The 16,142-nt window shown below is 33.4% G+C and overlaps 3 protein-coding genes across 4 annotated transcripts; all 3 read right to left on the bottom strand.

The window, feature by feature from the left end:
* Positions 1–96: 96 nt before the first annotated feature.
* Positions 97–3,322, bottom strand: LOC108856257 (protein IQ-DOMAIN 13). Its single transcript, XM_018630023.2, has 6 exons — positions 3,133–3,322; positions 2,513–2,756; positions 1,963–2,409; positions 1,674–1,883; positions 1,480–1,596; positions 97–906 (listed from the first exon to the last, which is right to left on the bottom strand). Exons 2-6 carry the CDS (start codon positions 2,594–2,596, stop codon positions 244–246), a joined length of 1,521 nt encoding a protein of 506 aa, XP_018485525.1. The 5' UTR covers positions 2,597–2,756; positions 3,133–3,322; the 3' UTR covers positions 97–243.
* A 3,780-nt stretch (positions 3,323–7,102) lies between these two features.
* Positions 7,103–9,059, bottom strand: LOC108857428 (uncharacterized). Of its 2 annotated transcripts, none has more exons than XM_018631415.2 (2): positions 8,701–9,059; positions 7,103–7,847 (listed from the first exon to the last, which is right to left on the bottom strand). In XM_018631415.2, the coding sequence occupies exons 1-2, from the start codon at positions 8,814–8,816 to the stop codon at positions 7,259–7,261; spliced, it is 705 nt and encodes a 234-aa protein (XP_018486917.1). In that variant the 5' UTR covers positions 8,817–9,059; the 3' UTR covers positions 7,103–7,258. The 2 variants fall into 2 exon arrangements, with proteins under 2 accessions (XP_018486917.1, XP_018486918.1); XM_018631416.2 differs by having other exon boundaries at positions 7,103–7,811; positions 8,701–9,047.
* A 2,287-nt stretch (positions 9,060–11,346) lies between these two features.
* On the bottom strand, positions 11,347–14,289 carry LOC108856450 (uncharacterized). Its single transcript, XM_018630248.2, has 6 exons — positions 14,197–14,289; positions 13,083–13,567; positions 12,672–12,991; positions 12,540–12,593; positions 11,998–12,461; positions 11,347–11,923 (listed from the first exon to the last, which is right to left on the bottom strand). The coding sequence occupies exons 2-6, from the start codon at positions 13,460–13,462 to the stop codon at positions 11,609–11,611; spliced, it is 1,533 nt and encodes a 510-aa protein (XP_018485750.1). The 5' UTR covers positions 13,463–13,567; positions 14,197–14,289; the 3' UTR covers positions 11,347–11,608.
* Between the last annotated feature and the right edge of the window lie 1,853 nt (positions 14,290–16,142).

Below are 16,142 nucleotides of genomic sequence, written 5' to 3'. Positions count from 1 at the left end.
CCTGATCCAACAGTAGACATGTCAAACTGTAAAAACAGAGCAAGAAGCAGAACAAGAACTACTTCAAAGAACATCATCTCTGTGCAATCCAAATCATCTGTTTTTGTTGTTTACTTTTTATTATTAACATAACATCTTTAAACTCGTAACTTCAGATTACAAACATCACTCAAAATCATCAAACACTCGTAAAACAAATCATCTGAGAAAGAAAAAAAAACAAGAAAAAGTTCAAATCTTATTTCAAGCAAATCTGTTAAAAGACCTCTTCCCAATCGTTGCAGGCATTGAAACAGTGGAATCGATACTCATATTGCTTACGGATTTGAGTGTCTTATGCTTCTCAAGCACCACAGCACCAGAAGAAGATGAACCTGGGCCTTTGTTGTTGTTACTCATGAACAATGACCCTTTGTTCCATTTAAACGAACCAAGAGGGAACGAACTCCTTCTCTTCTCCTTTTTGTTGTTCACCGGTGTAGCACCGTCCACTCTCTCCTTTGGATTGCTGTTTGCTCTGAGTTTGGCTTTAGCTGAGACTGTTGGAGCCATGTAGCTTGGAGCTGAGAATGGAGGGCAGCTCGTGAGGCTATCATCATCTTTGAAAGGAGAATCTTGTGTACCTCTTCCTCCTCCTCGTGAGTATCTTGATGGTTGTGGAGTGTGAATGGGTCTAGAAGGAGTGAGGTATGCGGATTTTGATGAGTTTGGCGTGGAGACATCGAAACTGTTGTTGAGCCTGAAATGGTTTTTGTTGCTAGAATGAGCCTGAGGGCTTGGACTTGGTCGTGTTGGTGTTAGCCTGAAAGGTGGTGTTTGGTTGTTCTGCTTGTCTACCCAGTTCCACCAAAGTGGGACACCGTTTGTTCGAATGTCCTGAGCAGACCTTGGACTGTTCTTCCACAACTGAGTAGAACACATCAAAGAGAGTGATGTTATGATGAGTGTAGGCATGGGGTTCGGTTTCAGTTTCTATTTTCTGATTCTAAAGATTTAAGAACCGTTCAGTTATTTATGAAATTTGGTTTGTTTTGGTTATTGATTCAGTTTGGGTAGTAAAGTTGTAAACCGGATAATATCTTAAAAAGTTTCAGATATAATTCGGTTTCGGTCTGGTTCGGATTGTTTAGATAATTTTTGAATAATATTAGGTAAAAAAAACTTATGATAATTTGGTTTTCATGTACCCGATTGTTCTGATGAAAATATGATATTAAATATTTCAGGTAAAAAAAGTAATTTGAATTTTCAAATTATTTGGTTTATAAATAGTATTTTTAGGATATTTGTTTATTTAGAAACTAAATAAATTAAAATATTTGGTTTTCGGTTTGATTCCGGTTAGATTTGGTTTTTCAGTTTCAGAGATAGAGAATCTGTCTGGATGATAATTATGAAAATCGGTTCGGTTTTATTCATTTTGGTTCGGTTCTTCGGTTATGATAAATGTGTCCAGGTCTAGATGATTGTATGTATTACCTGATGAGAATATGCATATGCCATGGACCGTTCTCTTTTGATCACTGCATCAATCTTCCTATGTAGTCTCGCTTCTTTCTCCTCTTTTGTCAGCACACTATCATCCCAATCATCAGACTGCAAGGACAAGAACAATAGTAATGTCTAAGTGATTGCTCTTGTCTTTGAAACGAAAGATTCATGAGAGCACTTACCTCAAGGCTACAGGCTAACTTAGGGTCATCTTTTTCATTCCTAGCTCGGTGTTCTAGCATTTGTATGCGACGTGACTGGACTTGTGTTTGAACACGTACCAAAAGCTGCATATACTTCATTGCATTCATTGTCTGACGTTTCACACTGTGTCCTCTCACCACACCTTGAAGCCTAACAAGACCTTTCAAAGCTCTGAAACTCCTCCTTGCCTACATAAAAACAAGTATGAATGCTTACTCTGCTAACAAATAGTGACACAAGAGAATCAAGAATGCTTTAGATTATTACCATGTAACCTCTAAAAGCCGCCTGAATCTTTGTAGCACAAGCTTTCTTGACCAGTAAAGTTGGCTCTGGTCTACGCACAAACTCGCGTCGCTGCACAATCCTAGGTGAAGCCGCTCTTGGAGAAGGAGGTTTTGGAGAAAGGGTTCTAGGGGAAGCAACTCTTGGCGAGATTGGTCTTGGAGAAGAGACATATCTTTGAGAAGACACTTTAGGAGAAGCAGGCCTAATATGAGGAGATGGAGCAGAGGTTGCTCGGTCTGTTGGAGTTGGTGGCCTGAAGACAAGGTTATGTTCTCGTTCGGCTTCACACAAGATCTTTTCGATACTGCTAGGTTGTCTGAAGATTGGTAGAAAAGAATTGGTTTCTCCATCTCTCAGCTTCTTCCGTAAACCTTTCTTCTTCTGTTCTTTCTTGTTGTTGTTGCTGCTCTTTCTCTCTGGTTCTTGCTTTCAAAACAAGAAACAACCAAAGGTATTATACACTTTAATTATCAACTCATCGTTTCAGTTTATGAAATTAATGGTTAAGTATTTTTAAAAAAATTCTTACGTTGTTGTTGCTTAGCTGCTTCTCTTTGGAATGTGGTGTGAAAACCCTTTTGATTGCAGAAAACCAACTTCCTTTCTTCCCCATTTCTTGATCATTACTTTACTTTCTAACTGCTAATAACAAGAAACAGAACGTACATATGCTGATTTTGTTTTCATAGGAAACATAGCTTACTGATGATGACCAAGATTTTGGAAACTTAGCATGATTCCTCAGTTTCACCAAGCCTCAACTACAAAAGTTCCTGCAACATGATCCAAATTAAGACAGCAGTTCCGGACAAAAGGAAGAAAAAAAAATACAATTTCTAAAGAACTCAAAAACATTCAAGACAAGAGGAAGCTGCCAGAAAATAAAGATTTGAAGTTGTTGAGCTTTCATGAAAAAGGAAAGTTTTAAAAAGACCCTTTGAGAAAACTTATATCCAACTCTATCTAAGTAGTCCATATTCGGTGAACCAAGTAAATCCCATACACTGATTGTCAATTAGCAAATACTAAGACTATTGATACTGTTTGGGAAACAATTCATTTACAAAGATAAGAAATAGATCAAAGAAACCAATAAAACCAATAATAAAAAAATAGTTGGGATCATTACAAGCAACATGGATCACTTACCTTGGTTCAGAGTTCTCTGAAAGAAGTAACGTAGCAGAAAGCTGGTCCAGAGAAAGAAAGAAATAAAAAGAAGCAACCAGAGAAGAAAGACTCTTGTCTATATTATTTTTCCTTTCTTCTTCTTAGTTGCCTTTCTATTCTATCATGTGTTTTTTCTTTTGAAATATTTGGTTTATGAGGGTTTACTTTGAATTTGTAGAAAAAGTCTGCAACTTTGATTGTGGGTCTAGCTGGTATGGAAGGAACTTGAAACTTTTTTTTTCTTTTCTTTCTCTGACCACCTTTTAGATTAATCAATTAACTTTAATATTTTTTAAAATATGAGATTGATGGTACAGAGAGAATTAGTTGGCAACATTCTCACTCAATGTTTGTTTAACTTTCCTTCATTATGAAGACTAAACATTTTATGGAAACCAACCTCAATTTATCTTCAACCAAAAAAACCTTTGATTTAATCATGGACTCAACTAGATGCAATGCAGATGATAGATAATGAAAGGTAAGTAGTTTCCAAAGAACCTAGAATCATAATTGTTAATTAATACATTAGTTCAGATGTTAAGTACTATATAATAAACATGGACCAAAGCGGTTACGTTTGGTGGAAGGACTTTGTCGTATACACTTAAATCATGATTACGTCAGTCGTAGTGTTATTAAAGAAGCAAAGATACAAATATCGCTGTTTGTTGTTTTGTGACTAGTGTCAATAGTTTGCACCGGAGACGAGGTTGATTATTTGGTCTTCTCTAACGACCCTGCGGCTGCGCACCACCGTTGTGCGCGTTATTTCACCTCATAGATTACTTTTTTTTTTTTTATCAACCATTTAAATTCATACTAAAAGAAAGAGAACAAAGGTCTTTGGGCCTAAGCCCAGGTAGCATTAAACAAAGCTGATTTTGCCACTAAATCAGCTGGCCCATTTTGAAGTCTGGGAATAAAGGAGAAGAAAGAAAAACTAAAGGACGCAGATGGAGATTCAACGTCCGAGAAGATTCCGTAGAGATCCTTTGGCTTGATTGCTGAATCGATGGCTTGAATAAGCCCTAAGGAGTCTGATCGAAACCAGATGTTGGTGTAACCAAGATCTAAGGCGTGTTGGAGTGAAGCCCTAATCGCTAAAGCTTCTGCTTGGAGAGCCGATTGAACGCATGCAATCGCTGTAGAGCCTTGTCGCGCTTGACCGTTTGGATGGGAGAAGATCCAGCCCAGACCTGCTTTCTTTGTACTTAAAAAGACCATTTCCAATGGTACACAAAATTTACTCTATATTTCACTATAAAATATAGTAATTCTATTATAAAATTGGATTTGCTCCAATGGTTCACTTTATAATAGAATTACTCTAGAATAATATTGTTTTTTCGCTCTAAATATATAGTAAAAATCAACAGTATTCTATAATTCACTCTATTATAAAATAATTCTATTATAGAGTGAACTATTACAGCAAATTCAACTCTATAATAGAATTATTATTTTTTGAGTGAAATATAGAATGTGTATCATTGGAGATGCTCTTTTCGTCTCCACTTCATCTTTACTCTAAAATAGAGAAAAAATAGAATAAATAATGTTTCAATTCAATTTTATATCACATTTAATAATAGAACTTACTTCACAAATAAATTATTTATTTTTTGTTTGTTCATTATTTTATTATAGAGTAAGAAATATAATAAGATAAGAACATTTCTAATGCATATTAAAGAACAAATTTAGTTTTACATTGAAACTCTTATATTCAGTCAAGTCAAGAATTTGTCCCCGGCCCCTCTTTTTCGTTTGTCTCTCTTCTCTAGTAGTAATCACTTAATAATCATCATTATCATCAATTATCAACGGTTATATTCACCAAATATTAGTTGCAGAAAACGTTTTTTTTTTTTTTTTTTGACAACAATAAACTACTCTATCGTGATTCCACCGGTTCAGAAAGCCAAACCGGAGGGATCGAGTCGACATATAACATAGCTGATGGTGAAATCTTTGCCCCATGAGCAAGCTTGTCCGCCATTATGTTTTGCGCCCTTGGGATATGTCGGATCTTGAAATTAGGGAAGAAAGCGTTTAAAATAATATTTCAAACAAATTAAGGTTAGTATTAAGTATTAACGCATAAATGTAACTTTAATCTTATTTCTCAAAAAAAAACTTTAATCTATAGCACTTACTTTTTTCTTGTGCACATCTATAGCACTTACTACAATGGATAAATGATTGTTTGTAGCTCAGTGGTTATTATAATGTTTAGATCATATTGTAAATTCTGGTCTTAACGTAAAAATGAGTTGCACATGATCAAAATAATTATATATGCTCTCCCACACTAATATCGATACAAAGTTTATTTGTCTATTTTTGGATATCTTAATCTATTCAAAACTAAAATCTCCCAAAGAAGATAATATAGGATTTACTCTTTAATTGTATTGCACAAAATGACTCATTTTATATTGAAATTCAAATACTTACCAATGGCAATAAACAGCTTTTAGATTTACTCTTTGTATTGTACAAAATGACTCATTTATGCACATCCTTATCAAAAAAAGAAGAAGATAAGATAAGATAGGATACTTAACTAAGTCGATCAGAACTTAATATATAACGGGTAGACTACATAAAGTTCTCAAACGAAAAGTTGACAATCAAATTTTTGTGTTAGGAAACAAAGAAACATGTGACTAGTACGTACTCTAAATAGTTTTTTTGTACTAAATTACGTACTCTAATAGTTTTATATATTGTATAGTGTATATTTGTTTTTTTTTTTAAGTTCATCAAAGATTTTATGATGAAATCAACCAGCTTGATACTGGTATTTTGATATATAAAAAGTGCAATGGTTTCCAGATTTTCAGAATAAAAAGAAAATGGTAATAGTAATAGGGAAAATCGAGGGTTTGATCTTAGAAAGTAAGAATAGTAATGAAATGATGTGAGCTTGGAATACAATTCAAGCAAGAAGAACAATGAAAACAAAAACTTCCCATTAACCTAAAGTGACAAGACAATTCTCCTTCCCAACATTCCTTCTTCTTCATAGGCTGACACAGTTTGCCCGCGTGCGCATGTCTTTTTCCCATCAACGGTTAAAAAATTCTTCAATATTTGCTAACTAATTTTCTTTTGTCTAAGATATGATCACTTGTATTTGTATATGCAGTTGAGTTAACGTGATAATAGAACAAATTAGGCACTGATCCGACGATTTCGAATACAAAGTTAAGTTTTTGTAAAGAAAAATGTTCTTGTGGGTTTTGCCAGTTGGGCAAAATATTGTTTCTAATATTGATGTGTGCTTAGGGCACTTCGTACTTAAAATAAAACACACACATGAAGATTATGTTGAGTACATTAGTTTATTTCATTACATGCTACATTTTAGATTTTTAGGCATTTTGCCTATTTAACCGAGTGATTTTTTTATGTCAAAAAAACAGGGTGATTTTTTTTTTTTTTGTAAATGAAACAGGGTGATTTTTTCTTGTTTTGTAAAGTAATATTTTGTTGAAACCAGTTGGGCAGATCGAGGATTTACAACATATGAATTAGAAATGAATAATAGTTCATAGAGTAAACTCATGATTTACTAAATGTTTATAAACAGGAAACATAATAAAATGCTGAGTCTAAATCACATGATGTCAGATTATTTCAGAGACCCATGCTTTTGAGTGCCTTTCAAGCTAAGCTAGAAAACATGTACCATAATATCTTTATGAGTTCTTATATAATTACGAGGAGAACATATTACTACACTTCATGCTTTATGTTCTATGTAGATCCATGCATGCAAACCTTTAAAACATATCAACCACACTGATTTAATTAATTATTCATATCTAAACCTTTAAATCTTATTATATTCGCGGCCAAGAGAACGATTGCAGAACCAATCAGTCTTTAATCTTAAGCATCCATTGTGAATGTATACTCTAATTAAACGTCACTAGTTGAATTGTTTAAAAACCAATCAGTCGTTAGGAAACTAATCAAATTAATTTAACCGGACCAAACTGGCAATTAATTATCTCTTGGTTTAAAAAAAAACACAATTACAAAATTACAGAAAAATAAAACATGTTTCCTCCGTTTTTTTAATTAAAAGTTTTAATCATTGATGAAAAGCTTGTTGATCTTCTTCAGCGATGACCATGCGACTAAGGGGACTAGGTCCAAGCTTCTTCTTCTTCCTCGTCTGATACCTCTTCCTCACAATCTCCATCTCATCTCTCCTTCTACTCTCCATCATCGCCTCTTCCTCTGCCGCCACGAACCTCCTCATCAACGCGTTCTCCTTCAGCGACTTCCCTCTAAATATCCTCCTCCCCGAGTCCACGCTCATCCTCGCCGCCGCCACCATCGCCGTCTCCGTCACCGCCGGCAGAGGCTTCGAAGGAGGGTAGCTCGAGCTTCTTCTTGGAGGGACGTAGTTTCGGAACACGTCGTCGTATGGACCGATGGGAGCGCAGAGACAAACCCTAGTGAAGGAGTTGGCGGCTACCTTGAGAGAAGTGCATTTCCTCAGCTGGTGGTGGTTGTTAGATGATTTGTTGACGCTAGGGTTTCGCGACGGACGTGTTATCTCCGTTGGCGGCGACTTAGGGATTGTTTTCCAGTTCGCGGCGAATCTCGCCACAGCCATTGCTCGCTGGTACCAGGGTTTTCTGTTTGACATTACAGTTACGTCACGCTCACGCATCCTTATTTGGTGATTAGATTTCCAAGTTTAGGTTTGTGAAAAGAAAAAGAGAAAAAGAAAGAAATAAGAATACTTATTTTTTGGTCAAAGGAAATAAGAATAGTTTTATTTATATTTTTGACTTCAAAAGGGAAACAAATTAAAGAGTTGGGTTTTATAAATTTTTAATTATTTACCAATTATGGAACTGCAGCCAGTAACTACTGTTCATTTTTCATTTTTCATTTTGACAGTTGTGTCATGACACCACAAAAAAGAATAAAACGAAGCACCGTTATTATGGTAAAAAAATATTACATGTCGTTTCTGTCTTTGATACGCGTATCTTTGTAGTACAATTATGGTCGTATTAAAAAGAACAAACAAATTGATAGACGACACATAAGAGAAAGTGGAAGAACAAAGAATAGACACTGGCCCAATATAGGCCCAGACCTATGTTGCAAAGTTTTATCAACATTGAATACTGTTTATAAGAAAGAATCAAAGATGCTTTTGGATTCATCAAATAATAAAATAATACAATATCAAAGGAACCATACTGAGGGTTGAAAACTGAAAATTGTGATTTCTTGAATATATGGTTTTAGAACAAGAACTTGGGTAGAAAACATGGTATTGGCAAAATATTTATGCATGAATTAATATAATATGAAGTCCAGAGAATTTGCTCTCTCCTAGTTTATCTTTACCAAGAATGAGAATGTGATCTGGTATTTACATTTTCTTCCAAGAGAAACACCACAGTGGACTAACTGTGTGCTCTGAATATTGACTGAGACTAGTACTAACACAAACAAAAAAAATCCAAAATTGAGTAAGTGGTGATTCAAGGAGTGAGTTAATATGCATACCTTGCAGGTGAGCTCTTTGGATCTTGCATGAAACAGAAGAAGATGAAGAGTGAATGAGTAGATGATTGAGAGAGAGATGGCCAACAGATAGAGAAGAAGATGGAGACTTTTTTCATCTGCCCAATGCCAATTTTAGAGCATTTGAGAGAGGAGAGAGATGAAGAGAGTGTGAGTTAAACAATTGACTAGCTTTTTTCCTCTTTATTTCATTCTTTAAGTGTATCTGTTTTTTTCCCTCTTCTCTCTCTCTCTCTTGCTTTTACAGTCATAAGAGTCTTGTAGTTGTGGAGAGAGAGAAAGATAAGAGATTCAAAATTGTAAAGAGAAAGTGAACAGAATTGCTGCTTTTAATGCAATTACCATAGTCCTCATGATCCACTTTCAGTTGAAGCCTTTAAGGAGTTGTCTTCTCGCATCACATCTCATATGAGCTTTGGTTCATATCTTTTTTTTGTAAACTAGCTTTGGTTCATATCTTGCATGTTATATTCATAACCGAATGGCTGTTGTCTAACCGATTATGTTTACTTATTTTGAGAAAAATTCTGATGATTATTTCGACCAATTACTTTACATAAATCCAGTAATTATTCTGAGTTTTTCATTCGACAATTCAGGCATCTTCTCTTTGTAATCTTTAATCCTTGTGAAATATTTGAGTTCTTACTTTTCATTACTTCAGCTCACACTCGTACAATAAATACTACTAATATTAAATGACTATATAAAATGTATGAGAATAATTAAGAAAGGGATTAAGTGCTGGATTAATCATGTTAACCTCATGGGACCAACTTCTTTTGAATGATGATTAATATGGGCATGCACCATAGTTAGAGCATTTATTAGCTTTCACATATTTACTAATAATATTTACATATAATGAAACCATTTTATTTATTTGGTTTTATGGTGTTTAATAATCAGTATTTGTATGTCCAAAATAATAAATTTGCAAAGTCCCTTTTGCAATTTTGAGCATAATGATGTTTAAATTCAAGCAAGTGGGTGCATATGACCAATGCTTCAGTCTATTGAGCATATGTCATGTTAATTTTTAAAGTTTCTTAATTCAGCCAAGAGCATGCTAATATAAAATAGTTCTGAATTCTTATATTCCTTCAAATCCTAACTCTGGTTTATTAGTGTCAACTAAATCATATGATATATATTTTTTATATTCAGTACTCTAGTTCTGCTTCCATTCTACTATAATTTTAGTTTGATCAGTGTACAAATCGACACCAACTATATTAGAGATGGTAATCTACCATCTCTCTACTTATCAATAGATAAAATGACAAAGTTATGGAATGAATGTTACAAGAACAACACAAATGTAGGCCCTTTCTCAAAAAGAAAAGAAACAACACAAATGTATTTTTGTGGTATTTTCATCTATAAATTTAAGATGACGACAATTCTAATATGCGTTAATTGTATAAAATTGACTTCAAAATTTTCTAACAGTTTCTAATCTTATTGATAATAAAAATATCATAAACGCATTGGATCACTCTTTCATAAGCAATTGAAAACATAGAAAGAGAGGACAATTATAGAGAGATCGAAGAAGTCAGGAATAATTGACATGTACTAGTATAGTCAATCATGGTTTTCAATTTGATATAGTGGGTGGTGTTATATCAAGAACCTCCAGAAAGCTGCTACAACATTATGATTGGTCATGTTGGTTTATAAACTAATTTAATTATTCGCAGCAATTATTTAAACAAACAAATACAGTAAAGCTGAATTTCAAAGCTTTTATATAATTTCTTCTCTCTTAAATTTTTTTTTGGGATGATCAGATCAGATTAATTTCCACTTGAAGTAGATACTTTTTGATTATCACCCACCAAGGGCACATGACAGGCCACCAAGGCTACACAAAGAATCCATCTTTCTACTTTCTCATCTCTTAATAAGTAATAGATAAGCTCCAAACATTTAATTTAAATATTTTGATCACAAAACTCGTGAATGCGTATATTGATATTATATTTATTATGTAAAAGCCTGTGAAAACAGTAAATACGTGTTCTATATTCATTAAACCAGAATTAATATGTAGATGATCACATTGTATATTGACAGAGGTTTTGTCAGTACAAATAGAGATAATTTATAGCAAATTTCGTAATATATATATATATATATATGAATTTCTTCATTTTGACCAAAAAAATATATATATATATAAATTCCTTCACATTTTATACATGAGTTCGTAATATATGCGTTCGAAATTTCGTACTACTGTATATATGTATAAATTTCGTAAGATATATGTATATCAAATTTCGTAATATATGTGTTCTAAGTTACAAAAAAGTAATATATGTGTTCCAAAAAAATGTATAAATTCCTTCACATTTTTATAAATTATACAAAAAGAGAAAAGCATACAAACTACAGTTTTCTCTACTTTATAGAATAGTAATAGTAACTTAACATCAAGGAAATGGATATTAGATTTGTAAATTATTTTCACTTTTTGTATTGCTTGGTTTGTTGTATCTTCATTGCTTGTTCATGTTCTTCCATAACACAATAGAACTCAAGGAGGGTAAAACCAAGAAGATGATGCTCATCAAATATATTTCATACTACCTAAAAGAATTACAGAAAGCACAAAACTTCATATGCTTTTCAAAAGAGACTGAATATTAGTAACTTGTAATCAAAGGCTTTATTATACAAGGTTTGTGTCTTCTCTCTAACTTTTTCATCATCATAAATAAAAGCTAAAGAAGAAAATGATCTGAAAGAAAAAAACAAAGTTGCATGTTCTACAAACACACATAATGTGAAAGAAAGGAAGGGACAAAAAAAAAAGACTAAAGAGAAGTTTAATGAGTTTTTGACAATGAAGAAAGACTGATCATAAGAAGCTTACTTCCAGCAATCACTGGCTTTCAGGATCACTGAGATGTTTCTTGCACCAAGAACTCGCTTTACGTTCTCCACCTCTTGTCCTCTTGTTCCTAGGAACAACAAGCATCTCAGAAGCTAAACATGATCTCAGAACCGAATCTTGGAGCACCAAAGATTTGTCTTCTTGGTGATCTTGTTCTGTCTCTTGAAGTTGCTGTAACGGTGGCACACTACTAGTTCCTTCTCCTTCCTCTCCTTTCTCACCTTCTTCATGGCTACTAGTTTCCATCACATCACCATTCATCTCTTCAGCCACTCCATTTCGAATCAAGATGTTATCCAAAATCTGCAACATTTGTTGAATCAGACAAAAAGATGTTTTGTAAAATATAAACCGAACCAAAACTGAAAAAAACTTACATCTTCACAAGAGTCACCAATCTGAGGATGATGCAATGTAACATCCGCATCTGCAAACAGACCAACGGTACTTTCTATTATATCAGGAATATGAAACGCATCTCCGTAGCTAGAAACCACTCCTTCAGATGAGAACATTAAGTCTCCAAGAACATAGTCTGCCATATGGTGAGAAGAGTTGTAAATAGCTCCAATGGAGATCACATCTCCTCCAGCGGAAACCGTTGGGCTAGGTGCAGAGCTTGCAGCAAGATGGCTCAGATTCTCTGAGGAAGAGAATCTTGCTGCGTTCTTGGACATGACCACATCTACTTGGCTTTTCATTCTAAGAACCTGAGAATGTACCAGCTCTATCTTCCAGAGAACCTCCTCTAAGACACTATCTCCTTCTCGGTGATCGAACAGTGAGTCATCATCAACTAAATCAACCTGGTGCTTTGAATCAACCCGTGGATCCTTAGCAGCTGCCATTGAAAGAAACTTTCAATACACAAAACATTATGAACAGTCTGAAAAAAAACAGCTTTAGTGAACGAACATACCACCAAAGTCATCAGCAGCCACTGACATTCCATCTGAGCTCAATCTTTTTGTCTCTGCAGCAACAGTATATGAATGTTATGTTTAAAACAAAACAGAGTCACAGAGAAAAGGAGTTGTTAATAGTGGCTTACCAATATAAGAAAAGAGGTTATGGTGAGACATATACGAAGCTATATCGTCTGTGCTCTCAACCTTCTTACGCTTCCTTCTCCTCTTTGCTGCTCTTTTCTTGTAAGAAGGATTAGTAAAAGGCAACGACTTCATCCCATTCTCCAACAACACAGATGGATCAGTATTAGCTGCACCAAGCTTTTCTTGATCCAGTGACTCAAGCTTTTTGGGATATTCTAACGCCTGAGTCTCTAACTCTCTAATTCTCAACTCAAGCCACTTGGATCTCCACATCAGAGGCCTTATAAAGCTCTTCCAGTGATTTGTCAGCCTTTTCTTCCTACAAAGACACACACACAGAAAGATCCATTAGAGAATAAAATCAAGAAACAGTGGAAAAAAAGAAAGAGGCTTGAAACACACACACACACCTAAAATGAAAAACACTGCTAAAGGAATCATAAGCAGGTCCTAAGTCAGTCTCATCCCAATAATGAGATTCAACATCAGCGTCTTCCATTAGTCCATTATACAACATGTCAGCATCTTCAGATGAAGTGTCGGAAAACGAGCTTGAGTATTCAGTAGCGTTTGGATCTTCCTCTTCATCTGTGAAGGATGTGTTGTTTTCATCGGCTTCAACTATATCAACATCCAAATCCTCACCACCAGAAACTGATGTCAAAGTTCCTTCACTTGTATTAGTACCACTGGTAAGAACACATTCTTCATGTCCTCCTCCAGGACTCTGCTCTTGTTTAGGCGATAATATCTCTGCATTAAACTGTTTGCTTTCTTGATTCATCTCCATATGTGGATCAGCTACAGTCACTACAACCGGTTACACATTCTCTATCTCACATTGGAACCTGGTGTGTAATATCTCTGCATTAAAGCACTCTTTCAACGAAGTTACCTGGAGGATGAAAGACAATGAGTATACAGAATCACATTCAGATTCAAAACAGAATCAGTCAAGCAAAAGATAATACAGAGCAAATTTTCCTAACAAATTCATTCAGAATCTTAACGGTTTCCTTCTACGCTAATCCCAAATGCAATTATTTGCTATAATACAAGAACTAACTAGGAATCTGGATTTTCATTAGGTGAACATTCAAATAATAGATTCAAGAAAAAGACAAAAGCTGTAGGATTCTTCTATTCATAGTTAAAAGCAAAAATCTTTTAATGTAATAACCATGAGAAGCAAATTAACACCAGAGCATAAGTCTGATCTACTGATCCTTAACTGGTTCGATTCATTACATCACTATCACTAGTAATCTAAAAACTAGAACCTTTTAAAGACGAAATCGACTTCAGTTCAGCACAATTATGCTCAAATAAGCTCTAAACCAATACAAGAATACACCATATAAGAAACCAAGAGCTAGCCCATAAGCTTTAGCTCACACGGCGAAGACAAAACAAAAAGTCAAAACCATTGCAACCAAAACTAAGCCAAGAAAATGAGTAAAACGTTTTACATAAAGAATCAAACGTAACAGTTAAGATACAGCATAGAAGATGGTCGGAGATTACCTAGTATGGGAAGGGAGAGAGGCTTGTGGTTTTTTTGCGGCTACAAGAAGAGAGTGAGAAGAAGAAACGAATGTGTAAAGGCAACTTAAAAATAATGTTTTGGTGATCGAACCTCTATTTATATACCACAGTCAAAAAAAACCTAAACGGGTTCCTTCCCTCTCTATCTGTCTCTATGTTTCCCACGTGTCCTCCTTTCATTCGCTTCTTGTTCGATTAGTACCAACCGAACCGAATAAATTAAAACTGGATTTGTGTACTTTATGGATCGTTATCCGGTTTACTAGGTTATATAGCAATCAAATCTATTGTATCCTTCATTCATTTTTTAGTTGTTGATGTGATTTTACAGAATTGTGTTTCTATAAATAGTTTTTCAATTAAATTATCTAAGTAGATTGTAGCCTTATTTTTACTTGTTTTCTTTTGTTAATAATTTTAATCCGATTTTATTACTTTGTTTCAATTAAAACACACAAGAAAGTTGACAAAAAAAACACACACAAGAGAAAATGAATCAATTTAACACACACAAAACTAATTTAAGATGTATAGTTTACTCTAAGAGATACCATAATTTATGAATTATATTATATTTGTAAATTAAATTAATTTGATTGGTTTATTGAAAATTTTGAAGGACTAATACACTAATTTCATAAAAGGACTAGTAAACTATTTAGGATATATTTTATTTAGAAGATTTTGACTATTTAAGATGTCGTAAGTTTCTATAAATTTTGATGTAAAAACAATTGATGAATATTTTGTAATGACAAATACTTGTACAATACATATTATGCATTTTCTTAAGATTTTTTTTTATTTTTCTTGTATCATTTCATTCTTTTATTAAAATTTTTGCTAATGTTTTTCTTATTTTTTACATATTTTTTGCCACCAAAAAAAATTCTTTGTCTTAGAATCATGTTACCGGTAGGGCAAAGAAGAGCAAACTCCAGTTAAAGGCAAGGCTTAGTAAGGTCAATACTGCACCAATTGACTTAGGATAAAAAATGTTTTGTTCAAAAAAAACTAAAAATTATAATAAAATTTTCAAAATATTGTTTAATGATACTGTCAATGAAAAAAAACAAATCCAAAGAACATAAATGTATACAATACTTTTTGTTTCATAATATTAATTTTAAGAACTTTTTTTTACTTCAAAGTGTAAATAGTTTTCATAATTTTAAGTTTTTTTATATTTTTGGATATAACGTGATGAATCAAACTATATAAACTTATTTATGAGTAGTTTAAATATATCTAGGTCTATATATTAAATGATATTTAAACTGAAACTACCTATACTGTGAAACGGAAGATATATAGTTTTTGTATAGATATATATGAAAAAGATAAAATTATTTATTTTCATATAAGTTAGAATCAATAAGTAGTGATTTTTTTTTTTGAAAAGTTGTTCAAAACTTATTTTAATACTCTTTAGTCGGTTTCATATATTGGTTTTATGGTTACTACTATTTATGTTCAAATTTAGTTTTCTGAAAAATAGTATCGAATTGATTTTAACAATTTTAAAATATTAAATAATATGTAAAATTTTGAAAGAATAAAATTTTAAGCTTTTCACATATTTTATAAGAATAGGTATATTAATGTTTATTAAGTATCTATTTTCATAAATTTGACTATTTGTTTTTAAATAAAGTGAAGTACATTGATTAAAAATTCTAAAAATCCATTTTTCTAAACAAGAACAAGAAAAAACATAATTTCTAAACACAAAAGGAGTAAAGACGGAGATGCTTGCTTATATCTATGATAACCTAAAGGACAGACTCTCCTGTTGGTTTATCAAACTGCTCTCACAGGGGGGAAAAGAGGTCTTGATAAAGGCCGTGGCTATGGCTATGCCAGTGTACGCCATGTCATGCTTCAAGTTAACCAAGAAATCATGTGAAACGCTAACGAAGGCAATG

This window comes from Raphanus sativus, chromosome 5, assembly GCF_000801105.2.
Source record: "Raphanus sativus cultivar WK10039 chromosome 5, ASM80110v3, whole genome shotgun sequence".
Classification (NCBI taxonomy): domain Eukaryota; kingdom Viridiplantae; phylum Streptophyta; class Magnoliopsida; order Brassicales; family Brassicaceae; genus Raphanus; species Raphanus sativus.
Note: the sequence above shows the minus strand (reverse complement) of the source record. Positions and strands in the feature narration are given on the sequence as shown.

Excerpts from the sequence above, each read along its gene's own strand:
- LOC108857428 (XM_018631415.2), bottom strand. The coding sequence starts at position 8,816 with ATGAAAAAAGTCTCCATCTTCTTCTCTATCTGTTGGCCATCTCTCTCT. Across the intron at positions 7,848-8,700 it reads CCAAAGAGCTCACCTGCAAG|GATGCGTGAGCGTGACGTAA; the intron begins GTATGCATATTA and ends TCACCAAATAAG.
- LOC108856450 (XM_018630248.2), bottom strand. The coding sequence starts at position 13,462 with ATGGAGATGAATCAAGAAAGCAAACAGTTTAATGCAGAGATATTATCG. Across the intron at positions 12,462-12,539 it reads GGCTGCTGATGACTTTGGTG|CTGCTAAGGATCCACGGGTT; the intron begins GTATGTTCGTTC and ends TTTCAATGGCAG. Across the intron at positions 11,924-11,997 it reads TTGGTGACTCTTGTGAAGAT|ATTTTGGATAACATCTTGAT; the intron begins GTAAGTTTTTTT and ends CAAATGTTGCAG.
- LOC108856257 (XM_018630023.2), bottom strand. The coding sequence starts at position 2,596 with ATGGGGAAGAAAGGAAGTTGGTTTTCTGCAATCAAAAGGGTTTTCACA. Across the intron at positions 2,410-2,512 it reads AGCAGCTAAGCAACAACAAC|CAAGAACCAGAGAGAAAGAG; the intron begins GTAAGAATTTTT and ends TTGTTTTGAAAG. Across the intron at positions 1,597-1,673 it reads AGTTAGCCTGTAGCCTTGAG|TCTGATGATTGGGATGATAG; the intron begins GTAAGTGCTCTC and ends TTGTCCTTGCAG.